The 18619-nt window shown below is 41.2% G+C and overlaps 1 protein-coding gene across 1 annotated transcript in view; it reads left to right on the forward strand.

Annotated features, from left to right (window-relative positions):
* LOC123968113 (A disintegrin and metalloproteinase with thrombospondin motifs 16) overlaps window positions 1-18619 on the forward strand; it is a 75494-nt gene that overhangs the window by 44400 nt on the left and 12475 nt on the right. The window contains exons 11-18 of the mRNA XM_046044610.1: window positions 2186-2281; window positions 5078-5226; window positions 6839-7011; window positions 7158-7288; window positions 7577-7700; window positions 7981-8225; window positions 8372-8507; window positions 10550-10676. Of these exons, the coding sequence (XP_045900566.1) occupies window positions 2186-2281; window positions 5078-5226; window positions 6839-7011; window positions 7158-7288; window positions 7577-7700; window positions 7981-8225; window positions 8372-8507; window positions 10550-10676 (1181 nt within the window). The remainder of the gene's footprint in view (window positions 1-2185; window positions 2282-5077; window positions 5227-6838; window positions 7012-7157; window positions 7289-7576; window positions 7701-7980; window positions 8226-8371; window positions 8508-10549; window positions 10677-18619) is intronic.

An 18619-nucleotide genomic window follows, 5' to 3' on the forward strand; every position in this document is an offset into this window, starting at 1 on the left:
ACACAATACAAAATAAACAGTGAGAGTTATAATACTCACTGGGATGGATGACTAAATATACACTGGAGTGTTGCCAATGGGAATCTCTCAATGTTGGTCTCCCATTGTCTCATTACTGCTGATGTTACTGTTTGAGATACCCTGACAGAGTAGATGGAGTCTAGATTAATTCAGTGTCAATGGCACAATAAAGGCGTTTTAAATCATTGGTGTGCTTGCATCTGGATTAGAGATCTTCATGGGCCCAAACATGGTACCCGACCTGAACCTCACCTGAAGATGGTCCTGCCTTTCCATAGAAGGGAGTCAATGGATATTTATTTGTTTTTTCTTGAGACAGTGGCTCTTATATTTACTTTGGCATCATTCTGGCGGAAAGCTCTCATATGTCTAAAAGAATAAAATGTATACTGGGATGGTAAATTCCCACAGTTGTTACATTACCAACGAGGCAAAGTGGGCATCTACCCTGTGGACCCAGACTCTCAGGAGCCTGCAAGGCAGTTTATTTGTCATTAGTGAAATTTGGTTAAGTGATTAATACAAATGGCACAATGGTGCAGCAACGAAGTTCTGGGTTCAAATCTCCCAAGGCCAATTTGCAACCTTCTTGGTGCTGTATTGGCACATGGGTCCTGTATCCAAATATGTGTTCAAACTTAAATATTTCTTTTAAGATGTCCTGCAAGAGCATGGTGGAATAAACTGAGTTGGGAAAGTGGCTTCAAAATGCCACGGAGATTATTAGCTGGATTTGAACCAATGATAATCAGCACATGCTATCATCCTTAGTCTGCTTACTGAAAAAAACATGCATTATTTCAGCTATAACATATTTGAGAATTGCTCCCTCGTAGTTTGGTTTTCGGTCGTACACTGGCTTTGCTCACGCACCTGGTAGCAGCAAGGTGCACAGGACCCTAAAAATCTCCAGGCAGCCATCATGCACACTGTCTTTCCAGGCACTTGTTACTCATAAAAAACTCTACAAGAATCTGCCTCAACAGTGCAATTCATCGTGTAATGAATTCATATTTCATGAAACTTTTGGCAGGCGTTGTCAAGATAAGGTGCCGCTGGAGGAGCCAAATGATACTCTCTATGGTGTGTGGTTTGATAGAGCCACGTTACCTTAGCAAAAAAGCAAAATAATATGTAGGCCTATGGGTGTTTTTCCCTTCTTCTCTCTTAAACTCAGTCTCTGTCTCACTCTGTCCATCATCTCTCTCTCTCTCTCTCTGCCTCTCACTGTCTTTTCCTTCCATCACTCACTTATTCTTTTCCGTCTCTCACTCAGCCATTTTTACTGCTATGAAAGGCCTGAGCAAGCAAAACAGCTGGACAAATAGGCCTTGGGATGAATTCCATGGTGGCTCTTGGCAGCAACAAGCTGAGGCCAAGGTGCCTGTCAGCATCTGCACTGAGTTGTCAAAATCTGATATAGTCATTCAGATAGTAAAAGAGTGGACATGTTAAAAAGTAGCAGACCTTGTTTCTCAGGCAATGTGAGCAGGGAAACCACCCGGTGCTCCCATCTGAATCTTTCAGACCACTCTGACAAACACAGCTATGATATCATGTACGTTTGGTAAGGCAATTGTGCCCTTTTAATTCAAAGCAATATCTCTTTGTCTTAATCATTATATCCCGTGTGTGTTTCACTTTTTGTGGACTGTGAGATGTACTTTATGTTAGGCAAAGAAAGTGTAAGTGAAAATACTGATTGCAGCTTTTCTTCATTTAATGATTTTGTCAGTCTGCTGCAGAAACAATGGGTGTGCATTTTTATGATCATTGATGCATTGCATTGCCTGTGGGATAATGCCTTGCAGCACTTGGACCAAATTGCATATATTTTTCTTCTTTTTTTCTCCCTAAAATGTTGTTATCCTAGCTACTGAAGCATAAATATTTTGAAGATACAAGGTTGCTGCACACTGATAGCTTGCCAGAAGATCATCATTCAGACAATCTCAATTTCAGCAAGTTTCCATCAACATGTTTTAATAGCTCTCTAGTGGCAAAATAACAATGTTACCATAATTTATTGTCCTTCCCATTGCTAGCTTTGTTTACAGCTGTTGTGAGAAGCATACTGATCATCCCACTTCTGAAATTTGGAGCACTAAAATATGTTAGCAGTGCTGTGTAAAATGCTTTTTGCCTTTCTCCTGTATTGTTTCAGGATATCTGCAAGGCCCTGTGGTGCCACCGTGTTGGGAGGAAGTGTGAGACCAAGTTCATGCCAGCCGCTGAAGGCTCTGCCTGCGGCCCTGATATGGTGACTTAACACATGTTTTGGTGTGTGTGTGTGAGGTGGAGGGTGTGATATGCTCACAAGCTTTGTCACCCCAAGAGTGTTATCACAGGACTGGCACGGGAATCCATTCCCTTATATTGGACTTTATTTATTCACCGCAATTAAGTGCTCATACCAAAGACATATCCAACAGCTAGCAGGGACATGCAGCTTACTTGACTGTTGCCAGTACACTTCTTCATGGCAAAATCTCACCAAATAAATCCACAAATGAAAGGCACCAAACAAGAGCCTCTCACAAACACTGCTTTGCACATTTGCGAATAATGTGCTGTCCAACAGAACAACACACTTCAAACGAGAACATTGGAATTGTCAGCTCTCAGATTCCCTGCACAGTCTTAACAGACTGTGAATTCAATTTTGGAGTGGATTTTCCCTTTTAGGCATCCGTTGGTCCAGTGATGTGCTGCTTAGCATTATCAACTGTGTGACATTTAGTATGAGAGGGGCAGAGCACACAGACACACACATAGATTCCTCCTCCAAGGGTTACCACAGACCTCTGAGTGAGTAAATTGCACAAGACAGAGTGATAGTACTTTATCAGGCTTGATGTACTTTATCAGGCTTGATTGATGGAGATATTATTATAAAACTAACATTTATTGAGTGTTTTACGGTTATTAAGTGCTGATACTCCCGCAGAGGCCATTTCAAAACAAAAGGCCTTGAACTGAGTGGGACTGCACTTTTAACAGCTTCTTTTTACACACCAGAGTGTCCCACTTTAGACCAATAAATTAACATGCAAGCGAGTTTGGATTGACTTTGCTATGTTTTAGATTTGGGTTCATTTCAGTGCAGTGTTAATAAAATCTCTCTTTCTAATAGGTAGGTACCACACTCTCCCTCCATCATTTCACCTCAGGGAGCAGCTGCAATTGGTTTGTTGATGACGTGGCAAAAATATGCCATTGGGGTTCGGGCCAGAAAGCAATCTGTGCTCTTTATTTATTCTTTGTTTCTTTCCTTACTTCTTTCAAGATGATTCTCCCCCAAGGCTCGCTCTCTCTCTTACCCTCTTTCCCCTGACAGCCCCTCATCGACATTTGCTTCTCAATGTATTGAACTTGATGGTTTAATCCCACCCTCCCCCTCCACAGCATAATTAACTGAACACAAACAATGACAGGCTCACTTAGGAATCCATGGCACTCAGCCGCAGGGGGAAAGCTGAGGGGAAATCAGCTGTTCTAGTTCTTAGTCAAGGACCACGAGATTAGCTGTAAGGGAGTGTGTGGGTCTGTGTGTGCTAGCCGGTGTGTCTGTGGGCTCGTGTGCACCATGAAAACACAGAGAGAACTAGGACAGCTCAATATATGCATCCCCTCTCAATACTAATGTATGAGTGGGTTGCATCCGTAATAATAAAATGTGTGTGTGTGTGTGTGTGTGTGTGTGTGTGTGTGTGTGTGTGTGTCTGAGGTCACTCCAAGACGGGCAGTTGAGTAAATAGTGACTGATGTCATCTTGACATGTAAAAATCCAGTTCAATCCTTTGCCAGGAAACAACTTGTGACATAATGTTGCTTTAAGTAAGTCTAGATTTTGCGAAGTATTCTCATATTACATTTAGGGATTTTGTGCTCATTTTGGAACACGTGACTGGTTGGTTAATGGCTCAGCCTTTTTTGAGGTATACATGTGTATCCTGTGGCTCCTCCTTCATTTCATGCAGTAAACTCTACAGACAAACTGTTTTCACATAACTTGCCATTTAGTTTCATGTTCCTCTTCTGCCTTGCCTGTTTGCCTCATGGAACACATTTGGCAAAGTTCAGGGCAGAAAGCCACTTGGTCAGGTTGGCCCCTGTGCAGAAGGGTGGTGGTATCTAAGGAGGTAATTATGAACCCAAATGAATCTCCTCTCTGTAGGGTAAAAAAAAAGCAGCTGAACTAAGCTCATGTGTGTACATGGCTTGCTGTGTGCTCCCCAGGTCATCAGTGCAAGTTAGCAGCGACTTGATTGTGAGGGCACTTTGCCTTTGGGAGAACATGGGGAAACTTTTTGGAAAGTACATAGTAAAAATCTAGCCAGTTCACTTCTTTCAAAAATTAGGTAGACACCAGATATAAATATTAATAAACAAGTCACAAAAAGGCTGATACCCCACCCTTATAGTTAATTTGCACAGGGAATAAGTTATATTATCTCAGTGCCTTGGCAGATATTGATTCTTTTGTTTCAGAACTAAAATTGTTTAAAAATGTTTTTCAGCAGTGATGATACATTACTAGATTAATTGTTGGCAACAGTATTTCATCCTGTTTCATGAGTTTGTAGTTGAATGTTTTACTTTTATTAATTTTAAAAAGGGAATGAGGAAAAAATTAATGGTCAAACGCAGTGTAAGGCAACATGAAATGCAAATGTGACAGTACTAAAGAAGAGTGTGTTATTGCACTGTAGGAGAGTTTTCTTGTCAGCTGTGTTTGGCTTAGCTCTATTAATTCCAGCTGGTGACAGCTCAAGGTAGAGACTGTCCAAATAGCAGCACAACTGCAGTTTCACTGATAGATTGTGAGCATGAAACCAAGACTGGACCACAACCTTTTAAACAGCAGTTAAACCTGAAAGCTATATCTTACAGGCCTGTTCAATGTTTTGACAAACAGTCATCATAAAGAAGAAAAAGGGCAGGGTCCATTGGAAAGTCTCTGTGTTTCTGACACTTTTATGACACGTTGCTCTTTGCTTGTGTGTGCCTCCCTCCTTCTTCGTCTTCCTCCCTCTCTCCCACTCTCTTTCTCCAGTGGTGTCGTAGGGGCCAGTGTGTGAAACAGGGTGACGAGGGCCCGAGGCCCCAGCATGGCCAATGGTCAGAGTGGTCGTCCTGGTCTGCCTGCTCACGAAGCTGTGAGAGCGGAGTCACCTATCGAGAGAGGCAGTGCAACAAACCCAGGTAGAGATATACACAGTTAACGGTCCCAACAAACAAGCTGTGCATGTTAGCAAAGATGACAACAGCACAAAAATGAAAATATAAGCATCAGTATCTGTTTCAGAGGAATTATTTAGTAGAATTAGATCAAAGAAGATCACTCTCATATTTGTGCATTAAATAACTTGTTATGGCACTGGAGCCAGCAGGATATTAGCTATAATAAATAGCATTCATTTTCTCTAATAACTTTAACCAGCAAATCAGATTTTGTGTTTTAGCATAATGTAATCGTGCTGTAGAAAGCTCCAGCTGTGCAATATCTCGATAAGATGAGCGCTATTCCCTCACTGACAGTGCATGTGGTGATTTCCAACTGCAAGCTGTCATCCATTTAACAGCTTTCGCGCTAGCAAGAGGCGACCATCATTTATAGTTAGCTCCAAAGATGAGGTATCATTTAGTAATAATAGGCTCTGTGAATGAGGGGCGGCTCTCTCACTAATATCAGACATAATACTTGAGACACCTGACACTTTATATTTGTTGAAATTCTCTTTATATCCTGACAGAAATCAATAAATCAAATGCTCCGACACAAAAATTAAAACTCTGTGGCTGTTGCAGGACTGTAATAACGACCGTGAATCATTTCAATCCTGTCAAAATGGCCTACTAACCTGCCTACCTACCTGCCTACCTGCATGCACTCTGTCTGTACACTCACTGCGCAGGAAAAAGTGTTTTGGGGAAGTGGCTTTGGAGACAGGCCTAAAGGTAGGGGGTGGGATTTTTTCAGCTGGATACAAAATCTAGCTGTAGCTTTAGGACACATGATTAAAATAGTGAAGATCGCTCACATAGGTCTGCCACTTTATCACTTATCTGCTCACTTAGTCCCCTACTCATCAGTCACTCAGGATTATTTGCACGGTGCAGTTAGCACAGGGGCCCTCTCCCAAATGCTGGGGCCTCCTCTTTGTCATGCCAAGATCCTGACAAGTGGCAGGCTAAATTAGACAGAGAGTGATGAGGAGAAGTGGGTGAGAAAGACAAAGACAGGCAAGGGGAGAGAGGGAGGGAGGGAAAGCTGGGTTAGGAGAGATGACAGAGAAGGGATTAAAAAAGCGAGAGATAAAATGCCGAGATATAAAGGGAGAGAATCTGAGAGCGACAGAGAGATAAGTGATGCTGTGATTGGAAGGGTTATACAAGGTGTAATTGTCCCGTGGAAGGGATTTTAAGGATCACAGCCCGGGGATTGGAGAAGTCTTCACAAAGGTGCACTCACACACAGCCACATATACAGGCAAGCATCATATATCAGTCATGCCAATACACAGAATTACAATGAAGGTGTTTTTTTAATTTAACTTTTGCTTACCCCAATCAAATGCAACAAAAGTCTTTTTCTTCCTTTGAATTTAATATCAGTACATTTCAATTTAGTGTTACCTGTAAGCATTACATTTCATCACTCACACACATTAAAGGACACACATACTGTAGGACAAGAAATCAGGACATTATGAAGAAAATAATCCTAATGAAACACCAAATACTAAACAGACAGTATTATGCAACAAATGGAGAGCTTTGTTTTCATGATGTGTTTTTCAATCCTTCGCTGCAGACCTGCATATGGAGGCAAGTTCTGTGAGGGCTCCTCCAGGTCGTACAAACTTTGTAACACTGAGGATTGTCCCGCCGACACCATTGACTATAGAGTGCAGCAGTGTGCAGAGTTCAACAGCAAACAGTTCAGAGGGTGGTACTACACCTGGAGGCCATACACTAGAGTGGATGGTGAGACAATTGTTTCATTAATGTTCAAAATTACATGGGAAAAAGAAGAGTTAAAAAAATTTGTTTTTTTACCAACTAGCCATGTCATGGTAATAAAACTTTTGCTTGTTGCCTCTGGCCCCTGTGGCTATTTTCTTTACTCCCAGATCAAGATGTATGTAAGCTGTACTGCTTTGCTGAAGGCTACGATTTCTTCTTTGCCCTGGCCAGCAAAGTTAAGGACGGGACACTCTGCTCACAGGACAGTTCTAATGTCTGTATTGACGGATTGTGTGAGGTAATACTTGTAAAATGTCAGGCAGTGAGACAGTAACACGATTTGATTGAAGAACGATCTCCAAGCATTTGGAGCTAGCGCCAGATTTTTTTCGAAGACGTCGCATGTGAATTCTTTGAAGTTGAGATATAAATTCTGAGAATGGATTTAGCAGTAGAGAACATCAACGAAAAAAGAAATGTAATGTAATGTATTTTGTAGTACAATGGGATGCTGCATTGTGTGTTCGGTATAATCTATTACTTTATTACTTTATTTGTCAAATGCAATCATGCTTTTCTCCCACAGAGAGTGGGCTGCGACCGTGTTTTGGGCTCCACAGCTGTGCCTGATGCTTGCGGAGTGTGTAAAGGAGACAACTCCACCTGCAAGATCTACAAAGGACAATACACGAAGCAGCATTATACTAACCGTAAGTGAGTGTAGTTCAAATGTTCAGTTCAATGTTTTTGGTGATTTCATTTGAGACATTTTAAAAGGTTCTGATTTGTTTCTTTATCACAGATACTGAAAGCGCACTTACCTGCCTTTTTTATCATTTTATAGCTCATACACAACACAATGTGCTACAAAATGTGTGTGGATTGGTGTCAAAGTTCAACGTTAATATTTACGTTTTGTTTTCTTTAAGGTATGATTGTGATTTTTTTGTATCCCTTGTTGGTCATTTAAAGTTTTGCACTCTTTCTTAGAGTACTATGGGGTGGTAACCATCCCAGCGGGGGCTCGGAGTATCCGTGTGATGGAACTGAATACATCCAGCTCGTATCTGGCTGTCAGAGATGCCCAGAGACGCTACTTCTTGAACGGACACTGGACGGTGGACTGGCCAGGTAGACACCCCATCGCCGGAGCCATTTTTGAGTACAAGAGACCCTACAACAGACCAGAGAGCCTCACATCAACTGGTCCCACCAATGAGACACTGGTCATAGAAGTAAGGGATCGGTGGACACACGAAAACATTGTTTTGACTGATGTGGCTTACTTTATTTACTTGCCTTGATTACTTACGTCTGTATATTTGTGCTACTTTTTGTTGTACTTCATCTCATCATTCTTATTCAATTCTTTCTCCTGTAGATATTGTTGCAGGGCTGGAACCCAGGTGTACGTTGGGAATACACTCTGAAGAAAGCTGATGAGAAGAAGAATCACATCAAACATAATTATACATGGGCCATCATACGCTCCCAATGCTCAGCAACTTGTGCTGGAGGTATGTGTAAGCATGAATAACAAAAACAAAGGCACGGCAAATATGACTTGTGATTTTTAATTTTGGCAATAGGGGAGGACATACAACTTTTAAGTGCTGTATTTTGTTTGTTTATTTTTAATACATTTTTTAAAGTTTGAGTGCATGTTGGCAATGCAGTGCAGGGTCATAATGAACGTGAACGCACACACACCGTGAGGGGAACCATCAGAGCCTATTATATTCAAAAAAATTATATTTAAGGCAGCACTTCTAATTTTATTATTACGGGTGCTGTGCCAACTGACATTATTCTGGCCGCTGCGACCTCTGTTGTGTATTGTCCTCTTTCGGGATTAATCGGCATTAATATTAATATACACATGTCCCTAATGTTGCCTGCATGTGCGCTGTGATGTGTGTGTGATGTGTAGGCTTATTAAATTCTTTTTCGTTTTGTGTGGTAGAAAGGGAGCCTGTAATGCGCCCATATTCGGCTGAAGTGCACATTCTTGTGTGATGATGTGATCATTTGTAAGGAGGATTTGCATTTTGCGTGAATTGACTGTTTGTTTTGGTGAAGTCCCTCTGTGCTGTTTGCCCGTTGCATTGGCTGGACTAAGTTAGCGTCTTATTTTTGTTTCAAAGCTGAAAGTGTCATAGTATCTTTTGTAGTACTATAGGAGAGGACACAGTAAGTTGAGGGCGTGGTTTAAGAGTCATGCTTCGCTATGAAACTTAATGGTTGGAAAAGGTCAGCCTATGCTTTTTATTTTAATAAAATAATAAAAATATGGTTATTTATGGTGGATATATGGTCATGCAACTCACACACCAGCAACCCCCCAATCCCATCTGATAAACAACGAACAGTCCCTTCCATAGATAACCTAAAATAATTTTATGTCTATTACATTAATGACAAAGGACAGATCACCTTCACATCTTCAATCTGGGCGAGCATCTAGATTTCAGTCTGACCCCTCTGATCTATTATAAGGCTTTTAGCTGCAGGTTAAATGGAGAGAGGAAAGGTCCCATCATTGCTGAGGGGACATTAGTTGCTCTTGTTTTGGGACTGGTGGGACCTCTTCTTGTCCTGCTGGAGGCTTGTTATTACATGCACACACGGACAAACAGTTTCGTTTAAACAAGCAAGCATGCACATGCATGGTTTCGACCAGTGACCTAGACACACACACACACACACACACACACACACACACACACACACACACATACAAACACACATGGAGAGACTGTTGTAATGACCTGGGCAGACCCTGGCATGGTGATTTGAGGCTGAAGGTCAGTAGACAAAGGTACATGTGTGCATGCGTGTATTTGTGTGTGACTGCATGCACTTGCTTGAGTGTGAACAAAGCCCCCATTGTAAAGTATCTATTGATTGACACTGCAGGTTAAAGTTCCCCACCCTGGTCTGATGCGGTCCACCCTAACCACCTCAACCTCTTTGTGTCCTGATTGTAGGCCGTGCTGGGTTGGGGGTCATTTGCTTTATTAAAGAGTGCGACTGACTAACTGGCCTGTATGATTTGAGATGTGCAGATTGACCCTGCCTAAGGCCAAATTCCAACCAGGGGATCTGTGTAGCTGGCATTCAAGTTTCACATAAATCAAACAACACTGTCAGATCTGCATGTTTGCCAGAATTTACCAACTCAAATGTTGGAGCATTTAAAGATGTTCATTAGCCCCTGAGAAAGCTACTGATAATACTTTAATTTAGAAAGTTGAAACATCAACAAACTGCTCAAGTGTTGATTTCATATGTTACAGAGATAATATATTGTTTTTGCACATCACACATGTAGAAGGAGATGTAGTGAAAAGGCATCAATATCCATCAACATACATTTTACTACCTAGAATGCATCGGAGTGTCAGCGTGAAACCAGCAAAAAGGTTATATGAAGGTGTCACATATTGCAGGTATAATATGTGCAAGCATTTGATAGCATCCTAACAAGCACACAAACCTAACCCTAACCCTTTTTTGTAGGTTCCAAATAACTGAACTTACTGATGTATAACCCATACAGGCCAGATGAACACTAAGTCAGCGTGCTACAGAGACTTGAGAGTGCAGGTGAATACATCCCACTGCAATTCCAGATCAAGACCAGCTACTGGACTGATGCGCTGCAACACCCAACCTTGTCCTCCCAGGTCAGACCCTCTGCTCTTTCACAAGTCAGTGGTGTGTTTGCTGGTCATAGTGGTGATGGCTACTACTCAGTAACTGTATATGTATTTAACTGTAACTGAAATATGTATATAACTATTGGATGGATTGCCATAACAATGTACAGATGTCCATGGTGTCCAGAGGCTATATCTTACTGACTTTTCCTCTAGTACCACCATGAAGTGGATTTTTAGTGAAAAATCTCAACAGCTATTTGATGGATTGCCCTCCAAGGGAGCGTTTTCCTTGGAATGTGACGTCACGTGAAACTAGTATAGTGCTAATTAGCATGCTAACATGCTAAACTAATATGGTGAACATGGTAAACGTTATACCTGCTTAACATCAGTGTGTTAGCATTGTCATTGTGAGCATGTTAGTGTGCTGACATTAGCATTTAACTCCGGGGCCCGCTGTGCCAAAGCACAGCCTTGTAGAGACTTGTTGTTAAGATCAGAGTTTATGTGATTTAAATATCATTCCACTCAAACTATAGTAATGTCAGTGATAATGTGTGGCTTCAAACGTTTGGGAATAATGTCGTCAATAGATCTGCACTCGGTTTTTAATTGGCTCTCAATCTGGACATCATTAAAAAATGATATTTTAACGGTGCAGACATTCTTTTGGATGGAAAAAGACTGGCTATTTGGCCCTTCTAGACTTCTACACTTCAGGCTATGTCAGTTATTGATTCGTTCAATTTACATACCCTGGAAGGGCTTTATAGGTTACTGTAGGCTATGTGACAGCCAAAAACATTGTTGGCTGCAACAGCTCAACATTCTGTACATGCATGTTCATGTTTGGAACTTGAGGAGGCAGCTTTAGGGGCCACCAGCCAAATAGCTTGATATAGTTATTCGAGCTGACCATGCTAGTGAAGAGATTATCTTGTGTACAGCACATTAAGTATTCTCTCTACCTTGTCGTTTACTCTGTGTCTTTTCTTTCTGTATCTCTAATCCCACTTCACCATTTGGGGTTTTGTCTTCCTACCTATTGTCCTTTTCACCTTCCTCCTCGCTCACTCCTCCTGACTGCCATGTGTTACTGGTCTACACCAGCTACACATCTGTTCTGTAATTTCTTGACATGCAGTGTCAAAAAGAGCCGTTTATTGGTTGAGTCAACTCTTGCAAACTTCCCACACTATCTCCTCATAATAAAGCGAATGAAGGGTGTCAGGCAGCACTGACTGTATTCTCCACCCTTTCCCAGCCCAGTAAAGCACCTGTTCCGTGATGATGACATTTTCCTCTCATGTAATGAAAAATAACTTTGGCCAAATGTGTGTGCGAGAAACGGGGAAGAAGGGAAAGTTCCACTGGATATTATTGTCGTGTCTTCATCCAGTTTAGCAGGATACCTCACCAACTGTCAGGAGTAGTTAGCTTCTGTGTTTGTTTAATACAGCAGGCCAAGGACTTGTAAACTTTTTCACATGTAGCATCACTGTGGGACCCAAGCTCATAACAAAACACTACGCCTCCGGGCCTATCAAGACCCATCAGAGTTATCACTTTTGAATGTTTTGTTTAAGAAACACTGCTCTACGCAAAAATGCACTGCCAGCTTCAGTGATGGGGCGTGTTGGTTCATCCAAACCCTGTTTTTCGCACAAGAGTGCACCAGAAACAAGCTCAAATTTAATTTAAGAATAAATAATTCATTTTCAGAGACAGTGAACCAAAGAAGGTAATGTTATTATTTGCTGAGGTTCATTTTCAGGTTGCTGTGGCCAAGAGGGTTTTTCTTGATGTTTTATAATGACACTGCTGTCACTTAAAAGTGGTACTAACAAATATTCTGTGATGTATGATGATACCAGACAGAAAGAGAGAGAAAGAGAGTGGGAGTGAGACCCACCAAGGGTTCTGTGGTTTCAGGGTGTGGTCTTGTGGGAACTTGGCTTGGCTCAGTTGGTTCGGTCACTGTCTATACCCCTGACACTCAGGGCCAAGGCAGAGGATCAAAGATCAGTCAACAATGTCCAATGCTGCGGACATCATAGGGAGTGGTGCACTTGTTGACAGGCAGGACATGTATGAACACACACACATAAACACACACACAGGGGAAATGTCCCTCCCTTGTCTGCTTGTCTGCTCTGGACAGTGTCATGAAGGGTAAAACCCTGGCCAGAAAACAAATCAGTGCAAGACACTCTTGGGATAACACTGGTTTTAATGAGATTTAGCTGATGAAAATTAATTTTGTTAAAGCCATAGGGCACAAAAAAAAGATGAACTATTTGGGTTTTTTTGAGGTTATAGCCTACATTATATATTTTACAACAGTTTACTGTCCACAGACCTTCTAAATACCAATCAAATGTGTGCACATAGAGTGTGTCATTCCTACAGCAGCTGTTGCTGAGGTATTACTTCCCCTGAGTGCATTTTCTGCATGTGTAGTTGGGAGTAATAATTTCTAAGATAGCATACAGACTTGACCTCTTGGGCCTACATAACTCCTATAAGATAAGGGTACCAGTGAAAGATACAGATGCATATTGGGTTGCTTCTCCCATGGCTACCAGTACAAATGGAGAGGCTAACACCTTGTATACCAAGGAGGCATTGCGTGAGAAGCATGTTAGCACAGCAAAAAGTCAGAATCCTTCCCAGCTGATCCAAGTAGAAGGCATGGAACCGAACAGCAATGTTCTTGGATTGCAGCCTTGGGATACTTAGTCCTAGTATTATAAGTATATGGAAAAATGTTATTTCATTCTAACATAACCCTTGGTTGCTTAACTTATATGCTCGGACAAGCAAGACTATTGTTTGTATTTTTAAACAGTATCTTTTACTTTACAAGAAAAAGCCTTTGGGATAATTAACCAATATGTGTTTGGCAAACATAACACTATCAGGGATAATGAGTTTGGCTGGAATTGCTGGAGTATATCCCCAAATTTAATAAAGAGCAAGACAGAACCGCTAATGTTACCTTACCCTCAGATATAGCATCCACCAGCTTCCACACAGTGGGGGAATATTAAACAGGTGATGAGCTATTGTCAATAGGGCTTTTTAACATAGCCTTTAACCCCACAATATAATGTTCTATGAAATGCTCCTTGTCCTTTGAAGTAACACTGTGAAAGGTTACTACCATAGGTAGTAAATGTTTTAGCTAGACATGCTAATGTTTGTAGCTGCCTTTTCAAACCCATAAATACAATTGAACACCCAATGTTCGGAGGGAGGGATTTTGCAAATGTCCGATTATCATACATGGATTATTATTAAGTAAAATTATGTTTTACCTCTGGTAATTAATTATAAAGTAACTTCCTCTGTGCTTGTGTACTTCACTGGGTGTAATTATTCTCCAAACACAAAACAAAATTAAACCTACGGGCATCAGCACTACCCTTATTTTTGACATTGTTCATAGAGATTGGGGACCACAACTGCAAATCAAATGGGGGAAACTCTTAAGTAGGTGATCATATTTTGGTTTTCATAAAAGAGGACAGTGGGGGGAAAACCCGCACTCGGTGGAAGGTTGGGGCCGGGGGGGATTCAAGTAATTAGTTACGCCATGGCAATGTGTATGGGGATTGGTGGTAACCATGCAACTATGTTATTGAACTTTATTAGGCCCTACATTTGGACTTCTAGATTGCTAGCACTTTTATTTAACAATTACATGTACATACCAGCTTTGCAGGTCATGCATTCGGCTTCACACAGATCACGGATTCATTTCTCATAATAGTATCCTATACCTTACCACTAGTATGAAAATAATCCCAGTTACAGCACTTTCATTATGGTACATTGTTCTGAGGATTCATTCAATCCTAGTGCAAAAAAAATGGTTTACATCGTGGTTAGTCTCTAATTTGTTAATGCTAAGCGCTAACTTGTCAATAATCATAACAAATAATGTAGAACGAATTCAGCATTTCTAAAGTTTGCTGTAGCACCATGTCAACCTTTTTTTAATGTACCGCCCCACCCAGGCTGTGATTGGTCAGTTTACAAAAACATTGATGGGCAACTTTATGCACACGCTTGGATAAAAAAAAGCACCTGATCTTCTCCCTACTCTGTCTTCACCAGTGGAGAGGGCAGGAAAGAGTCCCGGCAGCTTGTGAGAAGTGCAGGTACGCCAAAAAGTAAAATGTAGAAGTGTCAGTACTGCATAACGATGAGTACCGGGCCATTTCAAGCACTGCGTTTGGGCATTTTTCACGCTGTTCAGGCTCCATGTGCTACTGTTGACAAGCAAGCTGCTGCTCTGTCTCTTGGCTGTTGCTGTGGTGCTGAGTGCTAATGATTGAGATTCAGTTTGACCCATGTTTGAGTGAAGGACGTGTACGCCTGCATGACTGACCATGGCGTGCGAGAAAGTGGGACCTAAAGAGAAAGGTCAAAGCAATGTAAAAACGCACAGCGTATCAGCAGTATCTCTGACATTTTGGATGATAATCCCTGCCAGATGCGTTTTTTAGGTCCCAAAACTGGGGGCCTCTACCAGGACTTCCCCTGCACAGTTAAAACAGGACACTTACAGTATAGTAGATGCCTGTGTCCCAAGGAATAACAAGAGCATTTATCTGGAGACTTTTGACAGCTGCTTTTGAGGCGTCAATTCCTCTGTGTCCCTATTCTGAGTATTCCCATGCATACTCTTAGCAATGGTCTGAAATATCAGCCAAATACTTGCAAATGAAGTGGATACTGCTGACAAGTGGCGCCTTGATTTACGAGCAGAGAGGGGTTTAGCTGAGACACTGACCTCATCTTGGTCGGTGTTGCATGTGGATGTCCAGAAAAATTCTGTTGTTGTATGTCCAAATGTGACTTTGTCCCCTACATGTAAAAAATGCTTGTGTTATGTTGTAGCCAAGCCAAGGCTTTAATAGCATGATTAGAACTCATTATTTCTCGATACTGGAAGGCCATGCCAGAGAAACAAGGCCTTGTTGCATCTTTGTTCCTGGACATCAGTGCCACCAATTCTATAAGTCACTTTCCATTGGAGTGTTGTTTGCTAAATGCCTGAAATATAATAGGAGTTATTTTTGATGATTAAGAAGCAATGAAATAAAAAATTACTGTAGAGAAAGAAAGAAAATATTTCAGTATCTGTGGATTCCCCAGGGCAGGTTTTGTTGTTAATGCAACATTCTCAGATGCATATAAAGTACATATAAAATAACATATACAAGATACACACAGTCATGGTGTATGGTGCTGTTGTTGCTGCCATCATGTTGCCAAGAGCAGAATGACTGGCCATCAGCTGCTGTCTGGGATACACACACACAGGGAGAGGACAGGGCAGGGCAGGAGAGGAACAGGGGTGGTGTCTGATTACTATGAAGCTCATCCCACCCAAACTCTCTCACCCTCTCATCAAGACTCCCAAGGAACAATTTTAAGTGTCTTTCCTACACCCCACCCAATAAACACTGCAGTCCAAAGTCTAAAACTACAACAAAATCTATTACAAAATCAACTCTGATGCACACATTTCCAGAAGTACTGTTTGTTCACATCCAATCTCTTTCTCCCGCTCTCTTTCTTTTGTTCGGGATGCTTTTTTTTTCTGAAATTCAAATGAAATCAAGTCTTTCTTAATCTGCAGTCCATTAGTGGTGTCCCAACACTTGCTCAAAGAACCTGCTGTTTGAGAAAGATTTTCAGAGCGATGCAGTATTATACAGGGCACCAATATTATGTAATCAGCACTGAAATCATGGAATCTCTGTTACGTTACCATTTATCTCATGTTTTATAGTAACCAACAGCTGTTTTAAAGGGGGATTTTCCCTCTGCATAGCAGTGTCATTGCCTGATTATTTCCTTTTTGGTCAGTTTTGGAATAGGTATCCTAGGAAAATCCTGCACGATGATCATAGAGCTGTCTCATATTCGCTGACATAAAGTAGCCTTATAATATATATATACACATAAAGTTGCCTGAAAAGATGTGCCTCCAGAGCTTTGTTAGGTCCGATGTTTTAAGTAACAAGCCTAATGGCATGTTTGTTGTACATTCTGTCATCATTGTAATGTAATGTGTCTTAAATATTCATTCCTTATTTGTTTTCAATGTTATATTCAAGAAAAACTGGTGTTGTGAGCACAGCGCACCCACCCAGTCTAAAAACATCAGCACTCCGAGTGTGAGGCACTTTGGATAAAAGAGTCCACCAAATGTTAGGATGGCTACCACTGTACCCCACCTACACTCTACAGTAGTGTTTCCCAACGGGGGCAGTACCGCCCCCCAGGGGGTGCTGGAAGCAATATTTTGGTTGCTGAGCTGCTTTTGGGGGGCGTTTGTTAGTTGGCAATTCAAAAGCAAGTTTACACCAAAGATTCACAACAATACGAGTTTAAATTTTAAACTACTTGCTAAAAAACTGTGGTCTGCAACATTAAAACCTGCCAGATTAGTCCACTGTGACTGGACAAGACTGTATATTTTTCCCCCGTCAGCTACTTGTAGTACAGCTTCGTGCTGCCTTCACGGGAACGGGAAATCAGAGTATCATCCGTAAAATTTTACCCACATGGCGTTTACTGTGTAAACTCTGGAAAATTCACGCTCTCTTTCTTGGTATTACCGTGGAAAAGTGTTTATTTCTCTGAGGAATACACTGTGAACGTCTTGTTATTGCAGTGGTTACACATTGGCAAGAGGGATATTCCGCTGTCGGACACGAAAGCAACTTCGCTGCGACGCCTCGTGCTGTGAGTTGCAGTTTGTGCCAAAGAGGACATATACAGTAGTTTCAGTAGGCTATAAAAATGTAACGTTAAAAACTGAAGCCCTGACTTGCTCTGTTGGGGATTGTAAGCGGCACTTTATCAGAGGTGCTGAAGTTAACAGGTGAGATTTCTGCCTGATCACAGGTGTTGTCGGTTAGTTTTGTTTTCCCCCGGCATGAGCACCTCCTCGTCTCATCCAGTTCTGTTTCTGTCAGACGGTCGAGGGGATACTTACCAGCGAATCAGTAACATAATGCAGTATAGGGCTTGTAGTAAAATATTATAAATTATCTTTAAATAGGCTAATGGCGTTAGTCTCCTATTATTACGACTTTTTTTCTTTACATGTCGGAGAACAATGTGAATGATTTTTAACATGAGCAGATAAGTTACAATGTTTCCCATGAGTTTATTTATTTATGGCGCTCCCCCACAATATCAACACTGACCGCCACATATTGATTTTAGATTATTTTTTTAACTAGGCCTATTTAAAATCGTACTTGATCGCGTATTCGCGCTGCACATCCTCTCACTCAACCCTCTCTCTCTCTCTCTCCCTCATGAACACAGCTGCACAAATATGTCCAACACAATGCTGTCAATGTTGGAGACACAGCTTTAAAAAGTATTAGCAAGTATGTAAGGAGCCTAGCTAATAAGGAGAGCTAAATTAATGTTAGAAGACAGCTGGGTTTTCGAGGCTAGAACGCTGTATATAGCTGGTAGTTAATATCGACTGCACGCACGCGCACCCCCTATGCGCCACAGTTACACTGTCATTCTGTGGGAAATACTAAGTTATGATATGATAAGTTATTAACAGATGAGCTAATAAAGTCCAGTCAATAACTTAATAAAAAAGGATTAATTTATCACAGAGATGAACAGGGGCCACAAACACATAGGTTACTTCCCCACAAAAGAGGAGATGAGACTTAATCATGTGTGTTGACTTAGCAGGCATATTAAATAAGTTGATCTACAGGAGAAAAATATTTAAAAGCAAAAAAGAATGCAGAGAGCCTCACTACATTATATTTATATATTTTCAATTGTCACCTGCCACCTGACTTTTGTGTTTCCCTTTTATATAATTAGATATTTCCACCATAAATTGGTGCAGAAAAGGCAGAAATTGTAACAGTAGTAACAACAACAACAAAAAAATCAACAATATTCAGGGC

This window comes from Micropterus dolomieu, linkage group LG03 (assembly GCF_021292245.1).
Source record: "Micropterus dolomieu isolate WLL.071019.BEF.003 ecotype Adirondacks linkage group LG03, ASM2129224v1, whole genome shotgun sequence".
NCBI classification, from domain to species: Eukaryota; Metazoa; Chordata; class Actinopteri; order Centrarchiformes; family Centrarchidae; genus Micropterus; species Micropterus dolomieu.